Source organism: Pogona vitticeps, chromosome 4 (genome assembly GCF_051106095.1).
Source record: "Pogona vitticeps strain Pit_001003342236 chromosome 4, PviZW2.1, whole genome shotgun sequence".
Taxonomy (NCBI): domain Eukaryota; kingdom Metazoa; phylum Chordata; class Lepidosauria; order Squamata; family Agamidae; genus Pogona; species Pogona vitticeps.
Genome location: NC_135786.1, coordinates 54,915,841 through 54,940,984, shown reverse-complemented (window position 1 = coordinate 54,940,984; position 25,144 = coordinate 54,915,841). Strand labels below are relative to the sequence as shown.

At 40.9% G+C, this 25,144-nt stretch overlaps 1 protein-coding gene across 1 annotated transcript in view; it reads left to right on the top strand.

The window, feature by feature from the left end:
• Positions 1-589: 589 nt before the first annotated feature.
• LOC110080195 (green-sensitive opsin) overlaps positions 590-25,144 on the top strand; it is a 37,414-nt gene continuing 12,859 nt past the window's right edge. The window contains exons 1-3 of the mRNA XM_078392601.1: positions 590-10,205; positions 11,987-13,475; positions 18,751-18,919. Of these exons, the coding sequence (XP_078248727.1) occupies positions 13,115-13,475; positions 18,751-18,919 (530 nt within the window). The 5' untranslated portion in view covers positions 590-10,205; positions 11,987-13,114. The remainder of the gene's footprint in view (positions 10,206-11,986; positions 13,476-18,750; positions 18,920-25,144) is intronic.

Genomic DNA, 25,144 nt, shown 5'->3' with positions numbered 1-25,144 from the left:
CCCCACGTAGAGCGCATTGCAATAATCTATACGAGATGTTACCAGTGTGTGTGTAACTGTCATGAGACTGTGCTCGTCCAGGTAGGGCCATAGCTGCTCCAATTTCTGCAGCTGAAGGAAGGTGCCCCTGGCCACCAAGTCCACCTGGGCTTCCAGAGTTAGACTGGGGTCCAGGAGTACCCCCAGGCTGTGGACCCTGTCCCTTAGGGGGAGTGTAATCCCATTCAGGGCAGGGAAATGGCCCTCCAGCCTGTTTGGCGAAGCACCCACAAACAGCACTTCCATCTTGTCTGGATTGAGTTTCAATTTATTAGCCCTCATCCAGTCCATTATCAGGTCCAGACACGAGTTCAGCACAGAAACCACCTCACCTGGATTCGTAGAAATCGAGAGGTAGAGCTGAGTATCATCAGCATATAGCTGACTTCTCAGCCCAAACCTCTTGATGACCTCTCCGAGCGGTTTCATGTAGATTTTAAACAGCATGGGGGACAGTATTGAGCCCTGAGGAACCCCATGACATAAATGCCATGGGGCAGAGCAACTGTCCCCCAGCACCGCCTTCTGGACACGGTCAACCAGGAAGGAGCAGATCCACTGTAAAGCAGTGCCCCCAACTCCCAACCCAGCCAGTCTATCCAGAAGGACACCATGGTAGATGGTGTCGAAAGCCGCTGAGAGGTCCAGGAGTATCAACAGGGTCACACTCCCCCTGTTTCTGTCCCAGCAACTATACCAGTTTTATCTCTTTATTTTTTGGGGGAGTCTGTTGGATGGTGTTTTGTTGTTGTTTTGTTAGAGTTATTATTCTAGAAGTGAACAGCTGAATCCTGAGGCTGATCCTACACTCTGCAGAAAAACCAGATCGGCTTCACAGTGACTGGAGCCATAGCATGTGATGCCAAGATATAGAGCAGTTCAAAATGGAGCCCTGACTGATTGTTTTCTGTTCTGAGTTTTACAGATATATCACAGCTTCAGGTGCTATATGACTGCCCTCTTTTTTCGACAGTTGTCTGCTGTCTGCTAGCTCCTTCTCCACTTCCCCCATTCACCATCCTCTGCTTTTCCTCGACTGCTGTTGTATCTTTGAATCTTTTTCTCTTTGTTGGTTTGAGTGCCCATGTGGAAGACTGATTCCTTTTCTTAATCCCATATTTAAAATTGCCCATCTGGAGAGGTGCATAAACACCTTTACTAAAAAAAATCAAAACAGGATGGGAGGGAGGGAACAGGGCATGACGTTTCCATCATGGGACAACATGCCCAATCCCTGATATGTCCATGACAACAGTCGGCAAACACACTCACACTGCAGTATATAGGATTACAATTTATGAAAAATACTGCAATTTAGGTGGGGTCACACCTGTTTGCAGTTAACCTGCAGCAGATACACCTGGTTTATTGCAATAGAGGAGTTTCAGCTCAGGTCTACTCAGGTATAAACTGACCATGTCCTGGCTGACTTTGTATAGAGTTGGAGCCTGAATCCTTGTGAGTGGGTGAACCCATCTTGTCTCTAGTACAACTTAGTAAATGCCTGCGCATGAATGCCTGCTACTACGCAGTGCCACAGCTTGATGATTCACACACTGTGGGTACTGGGATACACTTTAAACTGTTGTTAATGTACCTTAAGAAAATAATGAGTTTTTTTTAAGGATATTGTTAACCCAAGTAGCAAGCATCTTTTTGTCTTGGATTTACTGAACCAAATTAAAACCATGCAGCTGAAGATTAAAAGGCCCATGTTAAAAAATAATCACTTTAAACAAAGGCTGTTCTAAGACAGAAGCACTTTATTGTAAATCACAAGATCTAAGTGTGATTAGAGACGCAGAACAACAAGAGTCTGGAAGTCTCTTGTGGCATAAGGCGAACATTTCATATGTTGATGCAACTTTTATAAGCTAAGTACATTCTAGTTCATGTCCATCATCCGTCTCTAGTGCATCCCACCGTTCTCGCTTTGCGTAGGGGCTTTCCACCTGCAGTTAGCCTATGGTTAGCTATTTGGTAACATTGAGGACCCTGGTGCTGTCAGTCATATACCATTGCCTCATGCACCACTTGTCAGTTACCACCTTTCTCTTGCTGACCTTACAGAAGCCAGCAAGGCTTGCTTTCATGAACCAAAGTTTGTATTTCATAGGAAACATAGGCAGACCCTTCTTTTGATATTCTTACACCTAGGTTTGGTTAGTGCTTGGATGGAACATAACCAGCATATCCCAAGCCTTGAATTCCAAGGTAGAAGAAAGGCAGGATATAAATATAAACAACAACAGCAACAAAACTGAATGAAAGGAATATACAACAGGCTGTTCACAGTGGTTCAAATCCTATTGTGTTTTTACACTGATGCTACACAATCAGTGTAAAAACAGAGGATTGCCACAAACTGAGAAGTTAACATAAATATTTGCTGTTACATGCCTCAACATATGGCTGTATGAACTTCTTAACTGACAGCAATTTGTACCCAAGATTGATACCAGTTGTCATGCTGGAAGGCATACCTAATAAGATGTTGACCAACATTTAATTATGTTTTCAAGAGCATGGGTGGAGCTTTGACAGACATCCTTGACAAATGAATTGGGGCATTATCTGAGATCCCTACATTCCCAGGGGTGAATCCTATAGGGATGCTATCAAGTTGATGGCATAAAATAGTGGGATGGTTATAGGAATGACTTGCTCCATTGCAATTTATTCCTATGATGGGTTTGCTGCATGGTGCCATAGTTGTTTTGCCTGTTACACATTGCTGACAGTTCTATGCATGAGGAGAGAGTTTGAACAGATGTGCTCAAAATTGCTGATGTGGTGTTCTTTCTGAAAAAGTTACTACATGGAGTGGCAGCTGCTCTATCATATGTACATGTCCTCCTATTTTTGTGGGTGAACCGTATGACACATCAGATTGATGGGATAAAATACTCAGTGGTGGAAATGCTCCTGACATAAAATATAAAGACCCACATTCGCAATACAATTCCTGTACCAACAGAGCAGAGCAAAGACCTTCACTGTTAACTACCTTGCTTATATTGAGAAGAGGTGCATAGGCTTGTTTTGCAAAGTGGTTTTCTTTACACTTGTTCCGGATTAATCATCATCTCATTGACTTATAACTAGTTTTTCTCTCTTTATCTGTGGAATTAGACTGCTCTAAGTGTTAGGAAGTTCACCCCTTGAGAGTTACTGTGCTGCTCCAAGTTCTTCTCCATTCTGCAATGGAAACATATTTCAGGATCAAACATGTTACACTCAAGCCAGTAGCACCCAAGCATGAGAGGCTTTAGAAAACCATAATGGCCAATTGCTGTTCCCCACTTGACACTTTGTGTAGTGAACCCTTGCTGTAGGAAATCGCATCTGTTTTGGCAGCCAGTATGTCTGCATTCAGGATGTTTATTTTAATAAGAGATGAATGATGATGATGATTTCTAACTGTTATTAACTGAATGCTATAATTATCTCACCCTTTCCTTTAAGTCCTGCAGAAAACAGGCAATAGAACATATGCCTAATACTTCCTTGTCTATTCTTCAGAATATGTTTGCCATTTATTAGATGCAAAAATTTGTGCCAAATCTGTGGCTACAGTAAATGTTGAATGGAAGGGAAAGGGTGTAAACCCCCCCTCCCACTCCATCAGGTTCCCATCTGTGTGACCTGTTGTGTCATTGATCTTTGATCTTGCAACCAGTGAGAGAATCAGTGAGCACAAGAGAGCATGCTGGTGTGGAGGGCAGTGTGTGTGTGTGCGTCTGACATTTCCCTTCTGTTTTGCATGTAGGCAACAGGAGGATACTGGTTTGTGTTGTTTAAATGTTGATATTGCATCCCTCTTCCGTGTCTTTGTACATGCTCACAAAAGTTATCTCTGACTCCTGTTCTTGAGCACATGTGCGATTATGCAGGCTAGTCATTTGTTTTTATGTGATTCTAGGAGTGTGGCTATCTTTCATTTTGCCACAGCCTGTACATGAAGCTGTTGCCAGAGTCGCACCCACCATGTAAGAGCTGCAGTGTTCCTCCCCCTGCCCCCCGTGGCAAGAAATATTACAAAGACAGGTTTAGCACACCCTGCCTTTTTTCATTTTGTATGGCCACAATAAAAATGGCATCAAGCAACAGGGTGGAGTGAATATCTACATAAGTCTCTCTGTCTCTGTCTCTGTCTCTGTCTCTGTCTCTGTCTCTCTCTCTCTCTCTGTGTGTGTGTGTGTGTGTGTGTGTGCATGTACGTGCACACTATCTTATCAGATGGTAGCAGGGGATTTTTAAAAAAATGTCTGCTGTGTATATTTAGGTATTGTCCACAGGGAGTGTTGGATGTCTGAGGCAATCCATCAGTGACAGCCCCTCAGCCACCAATTATGAGACTAAATTGGATTTCTATGAATGCTGGTGGCACAAATTCCCATGTCAAATACACACCTGATGAGTAAAAGAAAGGAAACAAGCTGACATAAAAAGTGAGTCTCCACTTGAAAAAAAAAGCTATCATTTTACTGTTTTAAACTGTGCTCAGTTTGTAGCTGAAATTCTGCAGCTGAGCTATGAGAGCCCTGGAAAGGTTTGCTAGGGTTAATTACACATATTTATTTCCTTTCAGTTGCACAGATGTGAATTTAGTAGCCTTTTATGGGGCAAATGAAATAGTAAGTAGAAATGAAACCCTTGAGATATAGGGAATCCTAACTTTGCAACACATACTTGGGAATTTTATAGAGCATCTCAAGTTTTTTCTTTTCCCTCACATCTTGCAATACTCTGAGGAAAAGAAACTGTTCAAAGAACAGTTTGGTTTGGATTCTAAGTTATGAAATAGCCACAGACATCATGGTCCAGATCATCAAATTTTTGCTACAATAGTATGTAAGAACACTAAAAAAATCTTGCTAAAGAGCCTAAAGATAAGTTTTATTTGACATAAGCTTTTGAGAACTGTTGTTGTTGTTTAGTCGTTAAGTCATGTCTGACTCTTTGTGACCTCATGGACCAGAGCACGCCAGGCCCTCCTGTCTTCCACTGCCTCCCGGAGTTGGGTCAAATTCATGTTGGTTGCTTCGATGACGCTGTCCATCCATCTCGTCCTCTGGCATCCCCTTCTCTTGCCTTCACACTTTCCCAACATCCAAGGAGTCTTCTCTTCCCATGAGATGGCCAAAGTAATGGAGCCTCAGCTTCAGGATCTGTCCTTCCAGTGAGCACTCAGGGTTGATTTCCTTTAGAATGGATAGGTTTGTTCTCCTTGCAGTCCAGGGGACTCTCAAGAGCCTCCTCTAGCACCACAATTTAAAGGCATCAATTCTTCGGCGGTCAGCTTTCTTTATGGTCCAGCTCTCACTTTCATCACTAGTGGAAAAACCATAGCTTTGACTATGCAGACCTTTGTCGGCAAGGTGATGTCTCTGCTTTTTAAGATGCTGTCCAGGTTTGTCATTGCTTTCCTTCCAAGAAGCAGGTGTCTTTTAATTTCGTGGCTGCTGTCACCATATGCAGTGATCATGGAGCCCACTCCATGTGTCTGATAAAATGTGCTGTAGTTCACAAAGCTAATGCCAAATAAAGGTTATTAGTCTTCAATGTGCACAAGATTTTTTGGTTGTTTCTTTCCAGCAGACTAACACAATTATGCCCTCCCCTCTGGAAAATTAGGTAAGGATATGAAGATATGGATTGTTCTCAAAGAGATAGGTGTGCCTCTACACTTGTCCTGTATTGTGGACAAGAAGCTACTGTGCTTATGGAGAATATGAAGAAACAGAATCATTTCCTATAGGCAAAGGAGTCAAACAAGGGTGTTATTTTATCTCTGTCTGTTGGATCTGTATGCAGAATATATCATACAGAAAGTTAGATTCAGTTGAAGGAAGAGTGAAAATTGATACAGAAACAATAATAATAATTTAAGATATGTGGATGACATCACATTACTGGCAGAAAGCAGCAATGACTTGAAAAGACTTCTGATGAAAGTGGAAAAAAGAGTCAAAATGCAAGGGGAGGACTGCAGTTGAACATTTAGAAATAAAAATTATGACTACGGAAGGACTACATAACTTTAAGGTTGATGGTGTAGAAACTGATATTGTTAAATACGTTGTATGTCTTGATTTACACACCAATCCAAATGGAGACTGCAGCCAAGAAATCAGAAGACTGTGAGGGCAGCTGTATTACAGGATGTTTTTTTTCTTGTGCATTTGGTCACCCTGTTGGAATGGTCTACCTCAATCTAATTACAGATAACTTATTACATGACATACATCTTATCACAAAAGAAGAAACATTCATTTTCCATGGCCATCTGTACCTATTTGGATCACTGACACTGACTACATTTTTTAAAAGTGCAGGTGGGATCACTCCATTTTAGTTCAATTTCTTGCATGTGTGACCAATAGTATGAAACCAAAGTGGTACTGGTGGATGTTTCTTTGAGGTGACATTGATGTATTCAGCTGGAAGGTGCATTGCTGTACATAGTGTAGATCCTCATCTTCCAATCTTTCCCCCCTTCTTCTGTAGAATCCATCACTATCTAACTTGGGTTATAGATTAAGGCAAGCCAACATCAAGTACTGAAACAATTCAAGTACTATACCACTTACCAATAATTTGCAGTTTTCCTCCTTGATGACTCTAGCATCCTGTTTTCCTCTCCTTCTCACACTCTTCTCTCCTTCTTCTGTCCTCCCCATGGAACTCTTGTCAACTAAAAAGCAGTGACACATGTTCCCCTGCAAAATCCAGAACTAAGATATACTCTTGGGGCTCTTTGGAAAAAAGTAGGGCATGATCAAACAACAGGAAAGGATTGAGTATCATTGCACTGCAAAGGGTCAGTCTGCTTTGAGCAATCTCCCTTAAAGTGACTCTTCTGTCCATGGAGGGATCACTCCACCCCAGTCCCTGAAAAGTGTAACTCTTCCACTAGACTACATAAATTGGTCCATACATGGATTGTGGTTGGGCTGGTTTGCACTCCCCCATATATCATGTGGTTGTTGGGAAATAGCTTGCCTTGGACTGTGCCACAAGCAGTCCCAAGGGCAAGCTCTTTCCCTGTCTGATCATACCTAATGGAATGCCTGCCTACTGCCTCTCTCCTTCTCCCTACCCCCCACCCAGGAAGAAAACTGAGGGGGGAAAGGAGCAGAAGGAGGAGAGATTGCCATGTGGCAATATAGCACAAATAACTTCTTTCTTGTTAGGAGATGGAGGGGTAAGTGGGGAGTGTGAAGCCAGAGACATTGAAGTGGTGGGGAGAGACAGCATAGGATGTGAGGACATGGAGGTGGACAAGGGATGAACAAGCTAAATGGGGTTGCTTTGAGGTGCAGTGTGGTTTCTTGTCCCCAAACCACCCTGTGCTTGCATGTGAACACAAAGATTGATCTAAATGGCATACCACACTTCAACACAATGCTACTTAGCCTGATCCAGCCAAAGACAGCATGATTGTCTAGTTGCATCCTGAGACTCAGAAGAGCAACTATGAAGCTGATCCTCAAAAGATCCTCAGGTATAGGAATGTGTCCCTGGAGACCAAGGCCAACATCATTGACACTATTGTATTACCAATTACAAGGTATGGGTGAGAAAGCTGAGTGATAAGAAAATTGGGAGGAAAATAAAATCAATTCATTTGAAATATAGTGCTGGAAGAGAAACTTGTGGATACCATTATTTGTCAAAAAGACAAATAAATGGGTGCTAGATCAAACTAAGCCTGAACTCTCTAGAAGCAAAAATGTTAGAAATGAGGCTATTGTGTTTTGGGCACATCATAAGAGAAGGCTCTCTGAAAATGATAATAATGTTAGGAAAAGTTGAAGGCTGCAGAAAAAACAGGAGGTCCAGATTAAAAAAGGGATTGATTCCATAAAGAAAGCTATAGCAATGAGTTTGCAAGCCCTGAGCAGGGCTGTTAATGAGCAGGGCTTCTAATTATTTCTTGGGTTACCATACATTGGAGGATACGTCACAGCAAATAATCACAACAAAGTACCTGATTCTTTCTCCCCACTCAATTAGATTTCACGGAGGACCCAGATCTCTAGAAAGGATGGACTGATTATATCCATCTGGGCCTTCGACTAGTACCTCCACATTTTTATTGAATTCCTGATCCATTCTGAGTGACGATGTGACTCTACCAGTATTCATACGATGTGACGATGTGACTCTTCCAATATTCATACATGATGTGACTCTTCCAATGTTCATACATGATAAACAGACTTCCCAGTCATCATTGGCCCCCACTACCCATTCTCCAAGGCCTCTGGCTTTGGATATCATTAGCATTTCAAAGGACTAGAAACTGTAGGTAAGACAATTTCAAAGCTTGGCTTGGAAGAGTGTATAGAGATGAGAAGCATTGCTTGGGCACTACAAAGTGTTTTTTTTTTTTGGACTAGCCATCCTGGTTGCTTATTATGTCAAAAAATGTTTTCCCCCCATCCTTACCAATGGAATGCCAATGTCATAGGTCCTATATTTACCTCTAAAACTGTGGGTCTGCCAATATTTTCCAGAGAAGTGGAAGGCAGCAGTCCCACCCATTTCTATTCTCTAAGGGAAGGTGGGATTGTCATCGAGAATGCATTGATATGGATGCAGAAACATTTTTAGAAAGGCAAATATAAAATTATTTTTTTAAAAAAATGTAATATGTTATGGCAAAACAAAACAAAAACCCTACTAATTGTAAAATAATGATAATGATTTTTTTTAAAAAAAACTTAAAAGCAATGGCAAAATTCCAAGCTCTGCTTGTGTTCAATTTCCAGTGTTGTTGTCGTTTGGCATGACACAGTTGAAATGTGCAGCCACCACTTTTGGGATGGCTGTGATGGTAAAAGAACAACCAACATGCCTTCATATTTTTGAAGAAAACGGATTGAAGATTGATGTACAGCCAGGTAGCAATAGAGGCAGGTATGGTACATGCAGTGCCATGGAAAAGCTTTTCCCCTTGCACATCTAATGGCAAATTGTCAAGATGGTTTTAGAAACAGTAGCTGAAGAGCCTCCTTAACACCCCCACAATCCCTGCAAAGCTGTGAGACGGATTGACATCTCACTTCCTGAGGGGGAGCTTTCTCAGTGCAGGGAAGGTGAACAGCAGGAGAGGGTCTGCTGGAGAACCCAGTGACTTTATTTTTTTCAGTGGGACAGAAAAGAAATGCTGTTTCTCTTCGGACAAAACATGTCTTGTGATGTTGATTACATTCTGAATATAATACAAAATCATTGGCACTGGGAGTATTTGTTAAGGATATTTTACAAAAACTGCCTCATCATAGGTCGGGGAATAGGTTAACGAACCCAAAGAAGGGAGAGCAGGAATCTTGAAAGTGCCCATCAAGAGTAGGTACCTGGACAGCAGATGGGCTGTCAGTTCATGCCCACTGTGCTAAGTATTTCTGTTTCAAGTGGAGCAGTTAAGTCTACATTTGTATTTCTGTACATAAATTAGCGTGTTCAAAGTTTGTAGAAATCCACGTCACCGCCAGAAACTGAGGTGAACCAGAACTAGCCTGGCAATGGTCCTAGGAGGTCTGCCTCTTGCTTTGGACTCCAGATCCATCTGTAACATGGCCCATCTCTGACACACTTCTGATCTTCTGTCCAAGATTCAATGTCTGCTAAATTAGGCTAACATATTATAGTAATCAGCAAAGCGTAAGATTACAAAGTGTAAAGCAGATTCCCCAATAGGAAAACAGTTGACCCCTTGCCAGTAACACTTCGTGAAATGCCTGAAGTGGGTCATTAGGAAAGCTTAGATGGAAAGGTGATCAACCTAGCTGTTTTTATTACCCTACTGGATAATACAAAGAAATCCATTACCTTTGGCACAAACCAAAAAATGGTGATATATATGAAATAGAAATGATAGTACCAGCTTATTTTGGTTTTTGATTTTATAACTGAAATACTGTTTTCTGGAGGTGCAGAATATTTTCTTAGATTTTTTTTTTGTTTGTCCAGCAAATAGTGCTGCTTTGAAAAGCAACTGTATTTATTCAATAACATTTCCTCTACCTTTTCAATATGCTCTGTTTATAGGTAGCACATAGTAGTCTCCTGGGAACAAGATGCTTAAGAAATAATCTCTTTTTCTAGAAGCTGCTGAAACAGCGAGGTCAACATTTGATGCCCTGGTCTTCTCGACGGTAAGGAGTGGGCCTTTTCGAAAAAAAAGTTTTGAGTGGAACTTCTTCAGCATGTTTGTACAAAAAAATTAAAGTGGCAAAAAGAAATGCACAGACAATGGGCTGGATAAATTTTAAATACCTTCAGAACACTTTGAGGAAGTCCATAGTAGCAGATGCTTCCATTCATTTTTCAAAGGAAATCCCCATGCTTTTAAAAAAATGTGTTTTTTTCCTAGGTGATGTTGTTATCAGAAAGTAGTGGCACTGATATTCTTATCTGGGGCCATCTTGCCCTAGAATGTTGTGAAGAAGGATGCTATATCACATTACAAGATCATATTCTTAGTATTGTGGAGGATGCTTGAAGGATATGTTGTTAGGGTGCAATCAGATGGCAAGAAAGAATTGCCTCTGATCACACTGAAAGGGGTTGCTTTGCTGGGAGCGACCTCTCTCTTAAAGGGATCCTTCTGTCTATTGGGGAATCACTCCAACTTGCCCCCCCCCCCAAGAATTGCTGTGCCACAGGACCAAAAGGATCCAGGCTGGATATGGGTCAAAGTCAGGATGAAATGCTATTGCCTGTATGTCGTAGGATCAAGGGGAAATTGCTTGCCGGACAGCATCACAAGTGGCCCAAAATATGAGCTATTTGCCCATGAGATGACACCATTAGAGCCCTTCCCCAGATGCACTGTGGGGCAAAATGCTTTGGAACGAAAGGGAATTGCTGCTTCAGTTTTTCTAAAGAAATTAATATGTTTGCAACATAATAAATAAATGAATAAATCTGTTTATAGAGAAATAAATCTCTTTACAAGAGGAAAAGGCTGTAAGCCGCCTAGAGTGGTCTATCGACTAGATAGGCGGGATATAAAATAAATAAATAAATAAATAAATAAATAAATAAATAAATAAATAAATAAATAAATAAATAAATAAATAAATAAATAAATAAATAAAATTTACAATATAATTAAATAAGAATATTTCTAAAAAAAGAAGAAAATGGGCAAAAAAGTATTACTGCTACGATGGAATGCTGAAAATTCAGTTCTGTGAACCCTGGAGTCTCTGAATTTCTCCAGTTCGCCACTGGAGATTGTGCAGAAAGTGCCACCCCACTTTCTGAGCCTAAGCATGGATCACACTTGGGAGAGGAAACAAGTGCTTTTTGTCAAGGAGTCCTAAGGCTGTGGAGCCCACCCCCCTACAGAGACACAGGTGTTTTTCTCTCTCTCCTTGCTTGTCTTTTAGTGCAGATGTTTTTATTGGAAAGGATGTGTGCTGTGTTCCTGACAGTCAAGAGGATGTAGCGATGTCGAGCAGGATGGCATCTCTGACCGTGACCCAGTTCCAAAGAATAAATGGGAAGAAACTTTGTGCAAAGAAATGAGAAATGACATTGCAAAGATGGGAAGGAGTTTAGCCCAGCTTTAGTTTCATTCTGGATAGGAAGCCATGTATTTTCTGCCAAGCCCAGTGGTGTGCCACAAAATGACTTATAGTGAGTGTTTTTAACATAGCCTTTAAACCTGAAATAGAAAGTGGAAAATTTAATTAAGCTGAATTCAGAGCAGTAGGTTATTTCATGACGAGCTGCCTGTTTTTAAATCCAGGACAATAAAGGATATTTCAGATGTACACAGTGCCTATACAGTGCAATTCTGTACAGATATTCTCATAAGGACACTTTATTGGGTTGAGTGCAACTTATCCCTGGGTAAGTGGGCATAAGAGTTGCAACCTCTAGTGTTGCTTTATTTAATAGTTGCATTTGTATCTTGGCTTTCTTCCAGTGAACTCAAGGCATCCTCCGTGACCCTCTGCTGCCTACTTTATTCTTACAGCAATCCTGTTTGGTAAGTCTAAGGAAGTGTGACTGGCTCAAAGTCACCCACAGAGTTTCATGGCTCAGTGGGGATGGAAATTAGGACCTCCCAAGTCCTAGTTCGACTACATTAGCCATTACATTTCACTGCTTCCAGGATCTTTACAATGCAGCCTGTAAGATCAGTATTGCTCTTGTCTCCATACTGCAGTGGAGATGATGGTAGGTGAAAAACTAGGGTGCCTTGCATGCATCTTTGGCTGCACTGAAGTTTAAAGTGAATTTTAATTTCACACTATAACATGTGGGTCTTGGCTTAGCCATCACTGTGGCACTGTTTCCTTAATGCTCCTTGATATTGCGACTACAGGGTTATAGACACACTTTCATTGAAATGAGCACTCACACAGTTGCTTTAAAGCTAAGCAATAGGATGTAGCAAAACATTTTTCCTCTTGCTGCTCCTTGTGTATATATTCATGTTTGCCCATATGATTTGCAACACAGAATCTGACAATATAATGCTGGGAAGGGGTGGGTGGAAAAGTCATTAAATAAAAGTTGCTATTTTAAAAGCACATTTCTTTCACATGGATGGAAGTCTTTCTGTTTCTACTTTTCCTAACATTGCTCCAGTACCACCTCTATCTCAACCAGGTTCCCTCATTTCTAAATAAATCAAACTTCTTAAGTGATATAAAACACTTAATAGAAACTAAGACGCCTTAGGGCAGGTTTTGGGGCCAACTAGCTACTTAGAAGGTGCTTAAAACATCAGCCCCTCTCAATCCCATTGCCCTTGTCATATAAAGTTAGCTGATGCCCTAATCCTTCCCTCCTCCCTCTTCCCTCTCCTCCAGAAGAGGAAGGCAGAGGATATAAAAAACCCCTTCAGATCGTGCCACTGCCAGCCCCAGATCATAGATGAGGGCAGATGCACCAGCTCTGCATTCCCTTAGGGGATTTGCTCTCTTTTTTACAATTTTTAGAAAAATAACTAAGGTTGGGCAAGGGGGTGGAGAAACCCAAAGTTAAATTGGCTTAGAAAGAACACGAAGGAAAACTGTAGTATAGTAATTGATTAAATAAGCAAACCATGAATGGAACAGAAGGCATCAATTTCTATGTACCATTATCCAATAGAACAGGGGTGGTGCGGAGCCCCTTTGAATATCCCCAGTATTACCTAGCTGAGCCCTGGAAGTATAAACTCATATGCTGCTACATCTTTTTCCTCATCTTCACCGGGCTGCCCATCAACATCCTCACCCTACTTGTGACCTTCAAACATAAGAAATTACGGCAGCCACTCAACTATATTTTGGTTAATCTTGCAGTAGCGGATCTCTTTATGGCCTGCTTTGGCTTCACCGTCACCTTCTACACAGCCTGGAATGGCTACTTCATATTTGGTCCTGTTGGCTGTGCCATTGAGGGCTTCTTTGCAACATTGGGAGGTAAGATCCATGAAGGAAGTAGTGAGCTCCTAGGAAGGTAGCTGTTGTCCATGTGTGGTCTAGCGGTAGAGAGCCGGCATTCTCTGTTTTGGTTTATCTGATCCTTGTGCCTTAGATTCTCTTGATGTTACTCATCTATTGCCATTAGAGCTGAAGCTGTTTCATATTTGTGGCTATACAGTAACATTTTGAAGTCTTTCTTGAAGCTGAATTTTGTATATTAAATATGCCAAGTGAAATTTCTAAAGGTACACCACCCCAATTCTGAATCATAAGTAAATTCATTTATATAATGATTACAGGAATGGGCAAACTGTGCCTCTCCAAAGGTTATTGGCCTGCAATGTGTATCATCCTTTACTACTAACTATAGAGTTAATGTAATTGGTAGGCCAGCAACATTTGGAGGATTGCAAGTTGACTACCTTGATTGATGGTATTTAAATTCCACTTTTGCCTGTCTTGCAACAAATCTGTAATACCTGGACATGGAAGGTTGTCCCGTGAACTCCTATGGCTGCCTTAACAGTTCTTGTTGATATTCTAACCACGGTTAAAATAGTAACCTCTTATCGTCCATTCAGACTTAATTTGAATATAGGATAAAGCAAAAGGCATAAAGGTTTACTCATGTATAGGCTTACTGTATTTCAAATACTAGAGCTAAATGCATGACTCGGTGAGATAGAATACCTGGCTGCAGAGCCAGTGATTGGGAGCTTGATTCCCCACTATACCTTACAGGAAAAGGGCCAGCCTGTGTTGCCTAAACTGCCGTCCCGAAGCTTCCCAAATGGAAGGGAATGGAGAACTACTTCTGAATAGTCTATATTTAGAAAATCAAAGAAATGATTGCCATAAATTGAAATTTATTCAACAGCGTGTAATTATTGTTATTATTTACTATAGCTAAATTTAAAAAAATGCTTCTGTTTCAATTGAATCTATAGAGGAAAAAGTAGCATTCTTACTCAGCTCTACCATTCTAAGATGATGATGATACTTTGAAGTTCATAGGTTTGGGTTTGTTTCTCAAGCATGATAGGATTCCTGCATAGAAAGCATTTTACATAGCAAAATTCCCACACAGAAAGCACTAGACACTCACAAACACACACAAGTTCCCATGTCTTCATGATAATTTCTAGTTCCAAGAGCATAAAACTAAACTGTGCCTCCCAGACCTTGTCCTCTGGGAAGTCTATTAAGTGAATGTTTAAGAAATGTTTTTCCCAGACATTGTCACAAATCCAATTTCTGTATTCAGCCTCTTGCACACCATTGTCATCTCACTGCTGGGAGAGAAGTAAAACTAACCTGTGATGAATCTTTGCTTCCCATTTTGCATGCTTCATACCTTTCTTTTTCCAGTACAAACAAAATCCTGCTTGGTTGCACTAAATGAAGTCCACCATTGGTACAGTACGATTGATATCACACCAGGGTTCATCCAAGCCCAGGTCTGAATATTATTAGCAGGCTTAATTATTGGAAGAATAGAGAAATATGCATGTTCATAGTATGAATCTTCTCACTGTGTGTATATGCCTCTGTGTGTGTTTATATGAGTGTTTACATGTATCGAAAAATATAATAAAAGCTTGCATTTTGTTTTACTTTGTGGATACCACAAAAGAGCTGCAATTCTTGATGTTTGAAGATGCAGGCAGATCATGGGGAACTATTCAGCTAAAGGCAAATTCACTACTGATAAATTAAAAACCTGTGCCTAATTTGATTATGAACTGAGCCTGCATTGTTATTGCTTTTGTTCTGACAAGGATCTCATGTAGTACTGTATATGTTTCTTCACATTTTGCCTAATGCTGAAATAGATGAAAATGTCACTTCTTATTCCACTGGACACATCTTCAAAAGGGGGTTCTAAAAGGACACAGCTGGTGCAGTGTTGTCCTTCCTCCACCATGCTGAAAAAAGCTCCAGAAACATCTGCATGGTGCTTCTTACTGGGATAGGGGACACGCATGTAGAAATTGTTCTTAAAATGCACATTTTCTTTAGGGTCTATCCTCTATTACAGTAGATTATACCTTTTCACTGTGATCCTTAGAGGGCAATATATGCCTTTCCCCTTGCTTTCAGTTGCACATTGATGCCTGGAACTGGGAACACAGAAAACTGCTGTGCAATGTATCTCCTGAACATGGCATAACATATGTTATTGCTTTGGAATATTAAGTATAATGCATTCATTCACTGTTCTCTCTACACTGTGTTATGTGCCATCAAATTGTGTCCAGCCTATGGTGACCTTAATAGGTTTTGCAAGGTATGTGAGATATTTTAAGTATGGTTATACTAGTGCCACATCCCAGTCCTAATCTGTCACTCTGTTCACCATATCATACTTCATCATTTATTAATTTTAGCTGGAAGGAGTTTGAACTATGGAAAGCATCCTCTGTGGAAAGCTGTTATTCTTTTGCCCCATAGGGAATACTTTTGAAAGTGGTAGTTGGAAAAACTGCTGCAGGAGAAGGGGGTGGGCAAAAGCCTATCCCTTGGGTCAATAATAGCCCTCTGTTCCACCTCCCCCTCAAATAAGGTCCTTACATCCCCAGATCAATTTTCTAGGATACGGTCCTTCAAGAAGAGAGATGAGGGTGGAGGTTTTTTTCCAAACTGGATTTTAGTCCAAGACAGAGAAGTACACAACACTTTCTAATGCTTACCAATCCTTTGGGATGAACTTTACCTTGTCTGTGAAGCTCATTTCTCAGTGTGAGCACAGCGGACTTTGATGGCATCATTAGCTGTGTCTTGAGAATGAGGAATTAGGTTAGCTTCAGTTCTGGAAAAATAACATAAAAGGGAAGGAAGGAAGGAAGGAAGGAAGGAAGGAAGGAAGAAGAGAGAGATATGCGAAGGAAGTTATCTTTTTAAGAAGACCAGGCCCATTTGGAGTCAGTTCTCAAATAGATCTGAAGAGGATGAAAGTCACATGTTCTTTGCCTCAGCTTGAAAAAATTCATTTCCTTGTGGAAAGGGTTCTATATTATTCCTTTTCCCACTAAGCAGACCAGGGACACTGCAACCCATGCTAATTGCATTCCCCCCCCTGCTCACTTGGCTGCCAGAGATTATTGCAAGCTTGGAGTAGGCTCTACAGATAGCATAGCTGGTTTTCTTTTCCAGTAATGCAGTATTCCAAAGCAAAAGAAATGAGCTACCTTTATGGAGATCCAATCTAGGGTCTGAAGCAGCTTCTGAGGCCATGGTCAAACCAGGGAAATGTTCACTACTTTTAGTGATACTTTCCATACCTTTGTTGTAATGCTTTGCGGTCACGTGATATATATACCTACATAAGTGTCCCAGTGTGTTTTAATATTACCGGTTTATTTCCTTCTATTTGAATCAATATGGCCAGCTATATCACGGTACCAATTTAGTTTCTCTCTTGCTTTATGGGGCATTGAAACCTCTCCATTTTAATTGCTTATTTTAAAAAACAACAACAATACATCAATAGATCAATGTTTCCTGATGGATAAAATGGCCCCTGTTGCTTCCATAGGTGTCTCTGGAAGGAATGCATTGCACCTAATGGACTCAGGACCCCCAACCAATACTGTGCTGCTTGCCAGACAATAGGTGAAGTACTTGTGCTTTAAACTCGTCAACAGAAGTTTACCAACACATCAATAGTCTGGTTGTAGAAAATTTAAAAAAGGCTATAGAAAGGTAGCCATGCAGCAGCAGCAGTGACCGCCTTCCATGGTGATTTTACAGTGAAAAACTATTGATAGAATCATACACACATGCCATACCTCAAAGGAATATATCAAAACACCATCAGAACAAAAAAACAGAAGCCTTCCGGCAAGTGGAAAATGAACCGCAGTTACACCACTGGCCAGTAAAATTATTTGCTAATGACCGGGTGTTGTATGACCAGAAATGTATGCGCTGATGTAACTGGAAGATAACTGGGGAACATTTCCCTTATGTGACCACAGCCTGAGTGTCTTAAGATGCAGAAATGTAATTAGGATGAATGGAAAGTCCTCCTCTCTTTCCTCCACCAAATGAAACTCAATTTCCCAAGTAGGATCACTGTCTGTTATCTTTATTTATTCATTGTATGTGTAGCCCAAATCTTTAGCTGGCTGTAGCTTCGGTCAGTCAAATATGAATAGTAGTAGGACAGGTTCACTATTAATCAGAAAGGTATGTTGTGTGTGCAGAACTTTGAGGTGCAAAGGGACAAAATGCCAAAGCAGCAAAGAGAAACAAGGATTAAAATTATGCATATAGAAGATCTGGAGAAGGTCTTGGTTTGGCTTTTCATGCATTTCAAGCTGAAAAGCATCAAAGTTGCCAAGGGTGTGTGGTAATGATGCTTCATTGTTTCCCAATACATATCTAGCCTCATGTAACCTACTCTTGCTTTAAGTTAAAAGTTATTTATAAATGAAGAGACATGAACATTCTCTCCATCAATAGGATTTTCCAAATAGTGACTGAAATGTCCTAACAGAATGAAATGACAAATATAAAATAGACATGCATAGACCAGAAACAAAAAACAAGGCATGTTCATAATGAAACATAAAATCATGTAGCATGACTTCAAAGTAGAAAAAGAGCTGTGATTCATTAAATTCTGATTCGAATCTGTTTAACCGCATCAGTACAATATTGTTGCTGAAATATCATGTTATATATCAGATAAGGCAATGAAAAGGCAGACTAGATTGTGACGGCTGTTTTTTTCAACATAAAACTCTCTGTACTTACTTATCAATGGATAAGCACGTGTTGAGTGCATTAATAGGCTTATGGTCCAACCTAGGCTCACATAATCCTCTGAGTTTTGATTACTTCTGTTAAAGAGATTAATAATCCCAAGATGCTCATGTACACAAGGACAATAATACTTGCAACACTGCTGGCACTGTATCAGGGTCATGCCTGGCTACCAGCAGCTATTATAATACCAGGCCCGATCCCTGTACACTCTCATCTTGATTAATGCAGATGCATACCAGATCTTAACAAAGGTAAATCACAAGTTGTCTTGTGTTAGCACCAGTGTACCATATGTATACTACTTGAAAATGTCACCAATTTGGCAAGTTCTCATAAAGCAGCTTTTTTCCAACTCTGTGTGCCAGATCCCATCATCCCTGTTGGTTAAGAATCATGGGTATTCCAATTCAACAACATCTAGAAGTTATTCCACGGCCTCATGTGTCTAATATTTTATATTGCTTTGTTTCTGTTTTCCCTAACCCACCCTTACCACTTGCAGGTCAAGTTGCCCTCTGGTCCCTGGTTGTCCTTGCCATCGAGCGGTATATAGTGGTCTGTAAACCTATGGGCAACTTCCGCTTCTCTTCCACCCATGCCATGTTAGGCATTGCTTTCACGTGGATTATGTCTATATCCTGTGCAGCTCCACCTCTCTTTGGGTGGTCCAGGTAAGAAAATGGTGTTCAGTTTATAAGTATTAGCTTAATCTGTTCTGTTCTCTTGAAATCCAGCCAATCAGGGACTGGCTACCAGCATAATAATTATGGGGGGAGCTACAGACCAGGTTGGCTTCCATGGTGTTAATTTCAGTTCTTCAACTAAACTGTTACTTGGTATATAACATTAGATTAGAATGCAGAGCTGAACTTAATTCTGGGATAGTTGTATAGACTGTACAGTATGTGCAATGGCCATATACATATTCAAAAAGTAATGAGTATGTGGAATGTCTCATGTACCTGTGGTATTTTGCACATATTAATCACATAGATGAGGTCCCCTACCATACGCACGGTTTGTCTTGGAATCTGTTGACACAATTGTTTCATGAACTGATGATTCCAGCATCTCCATGTGGTCTTGTTCTGGAAGTAGAACATAGGCATCTCAGATTTCAGTCCGATATATCATTTTCAGTATAAGCAGGAACAGTGCAGTCCTATACATGTATACAGAAAGGTCTTACTAAATTCAATGGGAATTATCCTCAGACAATTAGGGACTGAAGCCTGAACTCTATATTCAGACAAGTTTATTCATGCATTAAGAACATGGTTTGAAAGTGTCTGTGCCAACTTTGGCATGCCATAAATGTTGTCATGAGTTCTTCGTTATTTATCCACAACTTTCTGGGCTAGAATCCTGTTCTCTTAGTAGTGTAAGGGCAACCATATAGGTGTTTTTCCCCTCTCAGGAGGCTCTCTGTCACTCAAGTGGGCAAACACTGACTGTGAAATTAGTTATGCAACAAAATCACATGACCAGCCATGTGAAATGGAGTGTGCCAGGGGAGGGAAACATCGTGTGATTTCCTTTATGCATGTGTGTAAAACATGGATAAGATTTTGGCTTTGTTTCTTAGTCTGAGAAGACTAATAAACCATTAAGCAAAGTGGAAGAGGGAGATTCATTGACGTAAGCTGTGAGTTTACTGGAAATGCTGGCTGCTGCTTGTACTGCAAATGTCTGTTGCCATGTTCCACCTGCTGTGCTCCATTTAACAGTTGCTTTCTCTGGAGAGCCCAAGACACATTTGTGAGTGCACGTATATATGCATGAATACTCGCAGGGCATCTGTTTGAGCATGCACATGCACACACACACAGGAACAGCAGCTACACCGAACCAGCCTTCAGCCTTAGCAAGTCTGTGAGTGTTCTTTCGTTATCTTTAAACCAATTCAGTAAAAGCCTGTATATTGGAATACTACTTAAAGTTCAGTGGGTTTCCACATATGGAAAAAGCCTGTATATTGGAATACTACTTAAAGTTCAGTGGGTTTCCACATATGGATAAATGAAGCTGGCATGTGTAACCAATTGACAATCACCATTCACCTCTGAATAACAGGGCTGGAAAGAAGTTGGGAAATAATCAGTGTTATTGGTTTTGCTTACAGTTTAACGGCAAGGCATCCCTTGTGATTTTTTTTTTTATCGTACAGCACTGACTATTCAGTACTTCCATTCCCAGCTTTTTCAAACTAAAATAATCCCTGCTGAGCCACCGTGTCTATATAGTCTGTCCAATCCAAGATCTGATCTACCAAATAGTGCTCTCATAGCATAAAGACTGGTTCATATTCAACTTTCTTCCGTACACGTACAGTATTTAGCTGTAGTGCCAGAGGTTGGGAGTCTGATTCCTCATTGTGTGTCCTGTGAGCAGAGCCAGCCTGTGTGGCCTTGGCCAAGCAGCAGAATCCCAGGATGCCCCCAGAAGAATGGAATGCTCTCTAACTGGAAAACCCTGAAAAGGGTTGCCATAAGTATCAAATATCATGGCAGGAACATGTCTTTTCTCCCATAGTTAGGTAGCCAGCTTGCTTTGTTATGTGTTTGGTCTTCAGGACATAAACCTGTTCTTCATTTGAAAGACAGATTTCTCAAAACTGAAAGTCTACCAGATTCATGTTTCTGGAAAATTTATGTGTTTTCAGCTCCAGTGATGGCTCCCCATAACATATGGTTATTAATATTTCCACAGTTTTTCTCTGTGGCTTTGGGGATTTGCTGCTCAAGAAATGCCATCCTCAATCTTCCTTGGCTGTATAGCTCTTTGCACTCCAGATGAGTCAGTTGTTTCCCCCAATGTGAGACTGTTTGTGTTAATGCTAAGATTTAGGAATACAGTTGTGCTCCACTGGACGATTACCCCGTTTAATGACGAATCCGCTTAACGTTGAAGTTTTTGCGATCACAAAAGCGATCACAAAACGATGTTTAGATTGGGTTTTTTCGCTTCACGTTGATCGGTTCCCTGTTTAGGGAACCGATTTTTCACTTTATGAGGATCAGCAAACAGTTTCAAAATGGCTGCCGACTTTCAAAATGCCCCCCCCCGCTGGTTTCTAGGACGGATTCCTCGCTATATAGGCACAAAAAATGGCCGCCGTATGGAGGGTCTTCACTGGATCAGCAGATATTCAGCCCATTGGAACGCATTGAACTGGTTTTCAATGCGTTTCAATGGGTTTTTTATTTTGCTTGACAATATTTTTGCTCTACAGCGATTTCGCTGGAACAAATTAACATCATCAAGCGAGGCACCACTGTATAACACTGGTAGCTATTTCTAGAAAAAAAATCTCCATTTGTAGCAACCCTTACTGCAGTCCTCCTGGCCCACAAGCATCCTTAAGTGACTTAGAGTTAGTCACATTAACACCGACTGTATTCAGAATAACAAGCTTTGTGCATGTATATAGGTAGAAGGCAAGGCTATGTAATATCTACACGATTTATCAAGCATTAATGATATAGTGTGCAAAGTTATTAATATAAATGGTGCTCTCAACAGCACAAGTGATTGCTTTACACCAGGTTTTTGCAGTTCTGTGCCACCTGTTAGACTGATGGAGGGATAACAATATTCATTTAAAATGTAATAGCTGGCACTGGAACTGTTTTTAGTGTAACTAACAACATCTACTCATTATTCATAATTGTTTTTGTTTTGGTGTTTACCTATTATGCATAAAGAATTTCTCTTCTTTGGATGTGATTTTGATAGATTTGAGGCTATCTTTTCATTGTGTATAGTTTTAAAAAGGTCACAAACCCAGAGTGTTAGTAATATTATTTTAAAGCAAACTAAAGTAATTAATTACTCACCGGCTGTTTTTTTAAAAAAGTGCTCAGCAAGCATGCTTACAAAGTCCAAGTGGGAGGAGTATGTCTCTCAATCTCCCACCACCCTTCTGTTCATTCCCAAGTTTTTTTTTTTTAAAAAGGCTTGTGTTGGGGAAGGGGAAGGAAGGAAATGCAGCCAGATAGTGATTGGATACCTGGAAACCCATATATGCTCATACATGGAAACATCACGGAACACCTTCCTCACTTTCAAAGGAGAGAAAAAGCTCCTGGGGCTGCACAAGATGATTGTGTCCATGGTGGCCAGGTTCTCCCAATGTGTCTTTACATTTGATGTGCTTGAGTTCTATGGGCATCCATATTAAGCCTGCTTTTTAAATCATGTTTTGTAAGCTGTCTTGAATTATGCAAGGGAGAAAGGGGAGATATGAATAAGTAAGTGTGTGTGAGAGAGAATAATGATATATTCTAATAGAACTCCTTCACACAGGTTCTGGAGTGATGCAGGATTCTGCCCTGGCATCCTGGTTGCCCTTTTATGTGAATTCACTCATCCTTAATATATCATGAAAGGGCTACATGGGTCCTGTACATAGGCTCCTCTTTTTGCCATTTTTATGTTATGCTGCTAAAGCCCAAGACTGAGAAACGTTTTGTTGTGGCTTCTTATAGCCAAACTGAGCATTAATTTAGGGTGTGGCTAGCAACCACTCTGAAGTGTTTAAAATTAAATATCACATGATGGATGCATCTGTAGGGATACTTCACGGAGACCATGGCACACATAAAAGGAAAATTTAGCTTTCTCCCCTCCAGCTATGATCCTGGGTAAAATCACTCCCCGGACACATCAGTAATCATTAAAAAAAGTTGCTTTTGACACCTATGGGCAGCCCCTCTGGGACAATTGTCCCTGGCCAGATTTTCATCAGAATAATAGCTGGGAAGTGCAGCCTTCCTGCTGTGACCTGACTGAAAAGCACCCACCTTCCTTGTGCCTGACATTTAATTTTTAAAACACCCTGACGTTGTTGCTAATCATGCCATTAAAGTAGTTTCTACTTTAGCCTTTACATTTTTGAAAAGGGCATGCAGCTCAGATATAAGGTCCAAGGAACCTGATGTTTGGGCCAAAGATTCTATTTCTCTTTTCTGCACCAAGTTCAGGAGCAGCAGGTGCAGGACTCTTTAAGGCAGTTGAAGGCAATCCTGTATGCTCCAGATTTTGAACTATAAATCCCATCAACCCCTGTCAGCATGGCTAATGGTTAAGGGTGAGGCGAGTTGTTGTCTGAACAAGTGGAGGTCACTGGCTTGCTTTGGAGATATCCTGAGGGACGCATGCAATCGTGGTTGCCGCCTTCAACCTGTGCACAATAGAAGCAAGTGTCTGACAAGTTCAGCCACACACTTAGCTGTGTGCAGAGAGAGAGAGAGAGAGAGAGAGAGAGAGAGAGAGAGAGAGAGAGAGAGAGAGAGAGAAAGAGAATGTACAAGAAATCGTTTACTCCCCCCGGGAGATAAGAAGTGTCACAGTAAACTGACGTTACAAAACAGCAAACATGTTCAGCTCATTTGCTGCCTCCTTCCAGGTGAACCTACGCATTGACTCTGTCATGTTGGCAGTAAGACACATCAAATCTTTGGGGGAGAAAATCCAGAGGTTCCTTGCTTAGATAGAACAGTATTCACTGACGATAAATAGCCTCTGCTGGGCTGTGGTCTCCAATGGACTGCTTGCAACCCAATAAAGAAATTAATTTATTATAGGACTTTCAGTTCATTAATCCAGATTTGTACATGGCAAACATTTTTGAAACAGAAAGTAGAATTTGTTGTTGTTTCAAAGTGGATAGTGTTTTAGAAAAGGGATGCCTTTGTGCCATCTGCAGGTTTGTTAGCAAATATTCATGCATTTTGTATACATTCACTGCCTAATTAATTGTTGGAAACTTTTAGTCAAAAGTTAGTAATTCAACAGTGTAATGGAATAAACAATGCAGACCTAATTACTACAGTTATCCCATCATCTGATTATTCTATGCTTCCCAACAACTTTAGAGAATGCAAGAGGTTAAGGAATCTGTGAAAAATTCTCTAGTGGACATTTTTGTAAACTTCATCCAATCTGCAGTTCTTGGACTATTCCTGTATAGACTGGTTGGCTACAGATATGTCTAAACAGGCTGCCAGGAGATGTTCCAACGATTATTGGCATTAACTCTGCTCTCAGATACAGATAGCAGCGGACACAGGTAACATCAAAGGAATGTATGACAGTATCAAGCAGGCTTTAGGTCCAATACAGAAGAAATCTGCTCCCTTGAAGTCTGCTACAGGTGTGATCATCCCGGACCGAGCACAGCAGATGGACTGCTGGGTGCAGCACTACTCTGAGCTATATTCCAGAGAGAATGTAGTAACTGAAGAGGCATTAAATAACATCGAGTGCCTGCCTGTCTTGGAAGAGCTGGACAGCGAACCAACTTTAGGAGAAATAAAAGCGGCCTTGGATTCTCTCGCCTCTGGCAAGGCACCTGGAAAGGATAACATCCCTGCTGAAGTGCTGAAGTGCTGTAAAGAGATCATCACCACCAAACTATATGAAGTCTTTCATCTTTGCTGGGGGGAAGGTGGAGTACCACAGGACATGAAGGACGCAAACATTGTCACATTGCATAAGAACAAAGGCGACAGGGGAGACTGCAATAACTACCGTGGCATCTCTCTTCTCAGCGTTATAGGGAAGCTACTTGCCTGTGTTGTACTGAAGAGACTCCAGGTGCTTGCAGATAGAGTCTATCCAGAATCACAGTGTGGATTCCGAGCTAATAGATCCACCACTGACATGGTATTCTCCCTCAGACAGTTGCAGGAGAAATGTAGGGAACAACAACAGTCACTCTTTGTGGCCTTCATAGATCTCACAAAGGCCTTTGATCTGGTTAGCAGGAATGGCCTTTTTAAAATACTTCCCAAGATTGGATGTCCACCTTGACTCTTCAACATCATCAGGTCCTTTCAAGAGGGAATGAAGGGCACCGTAGTTTTTGATGGCTCAACATCAGATCCCTTTGACAT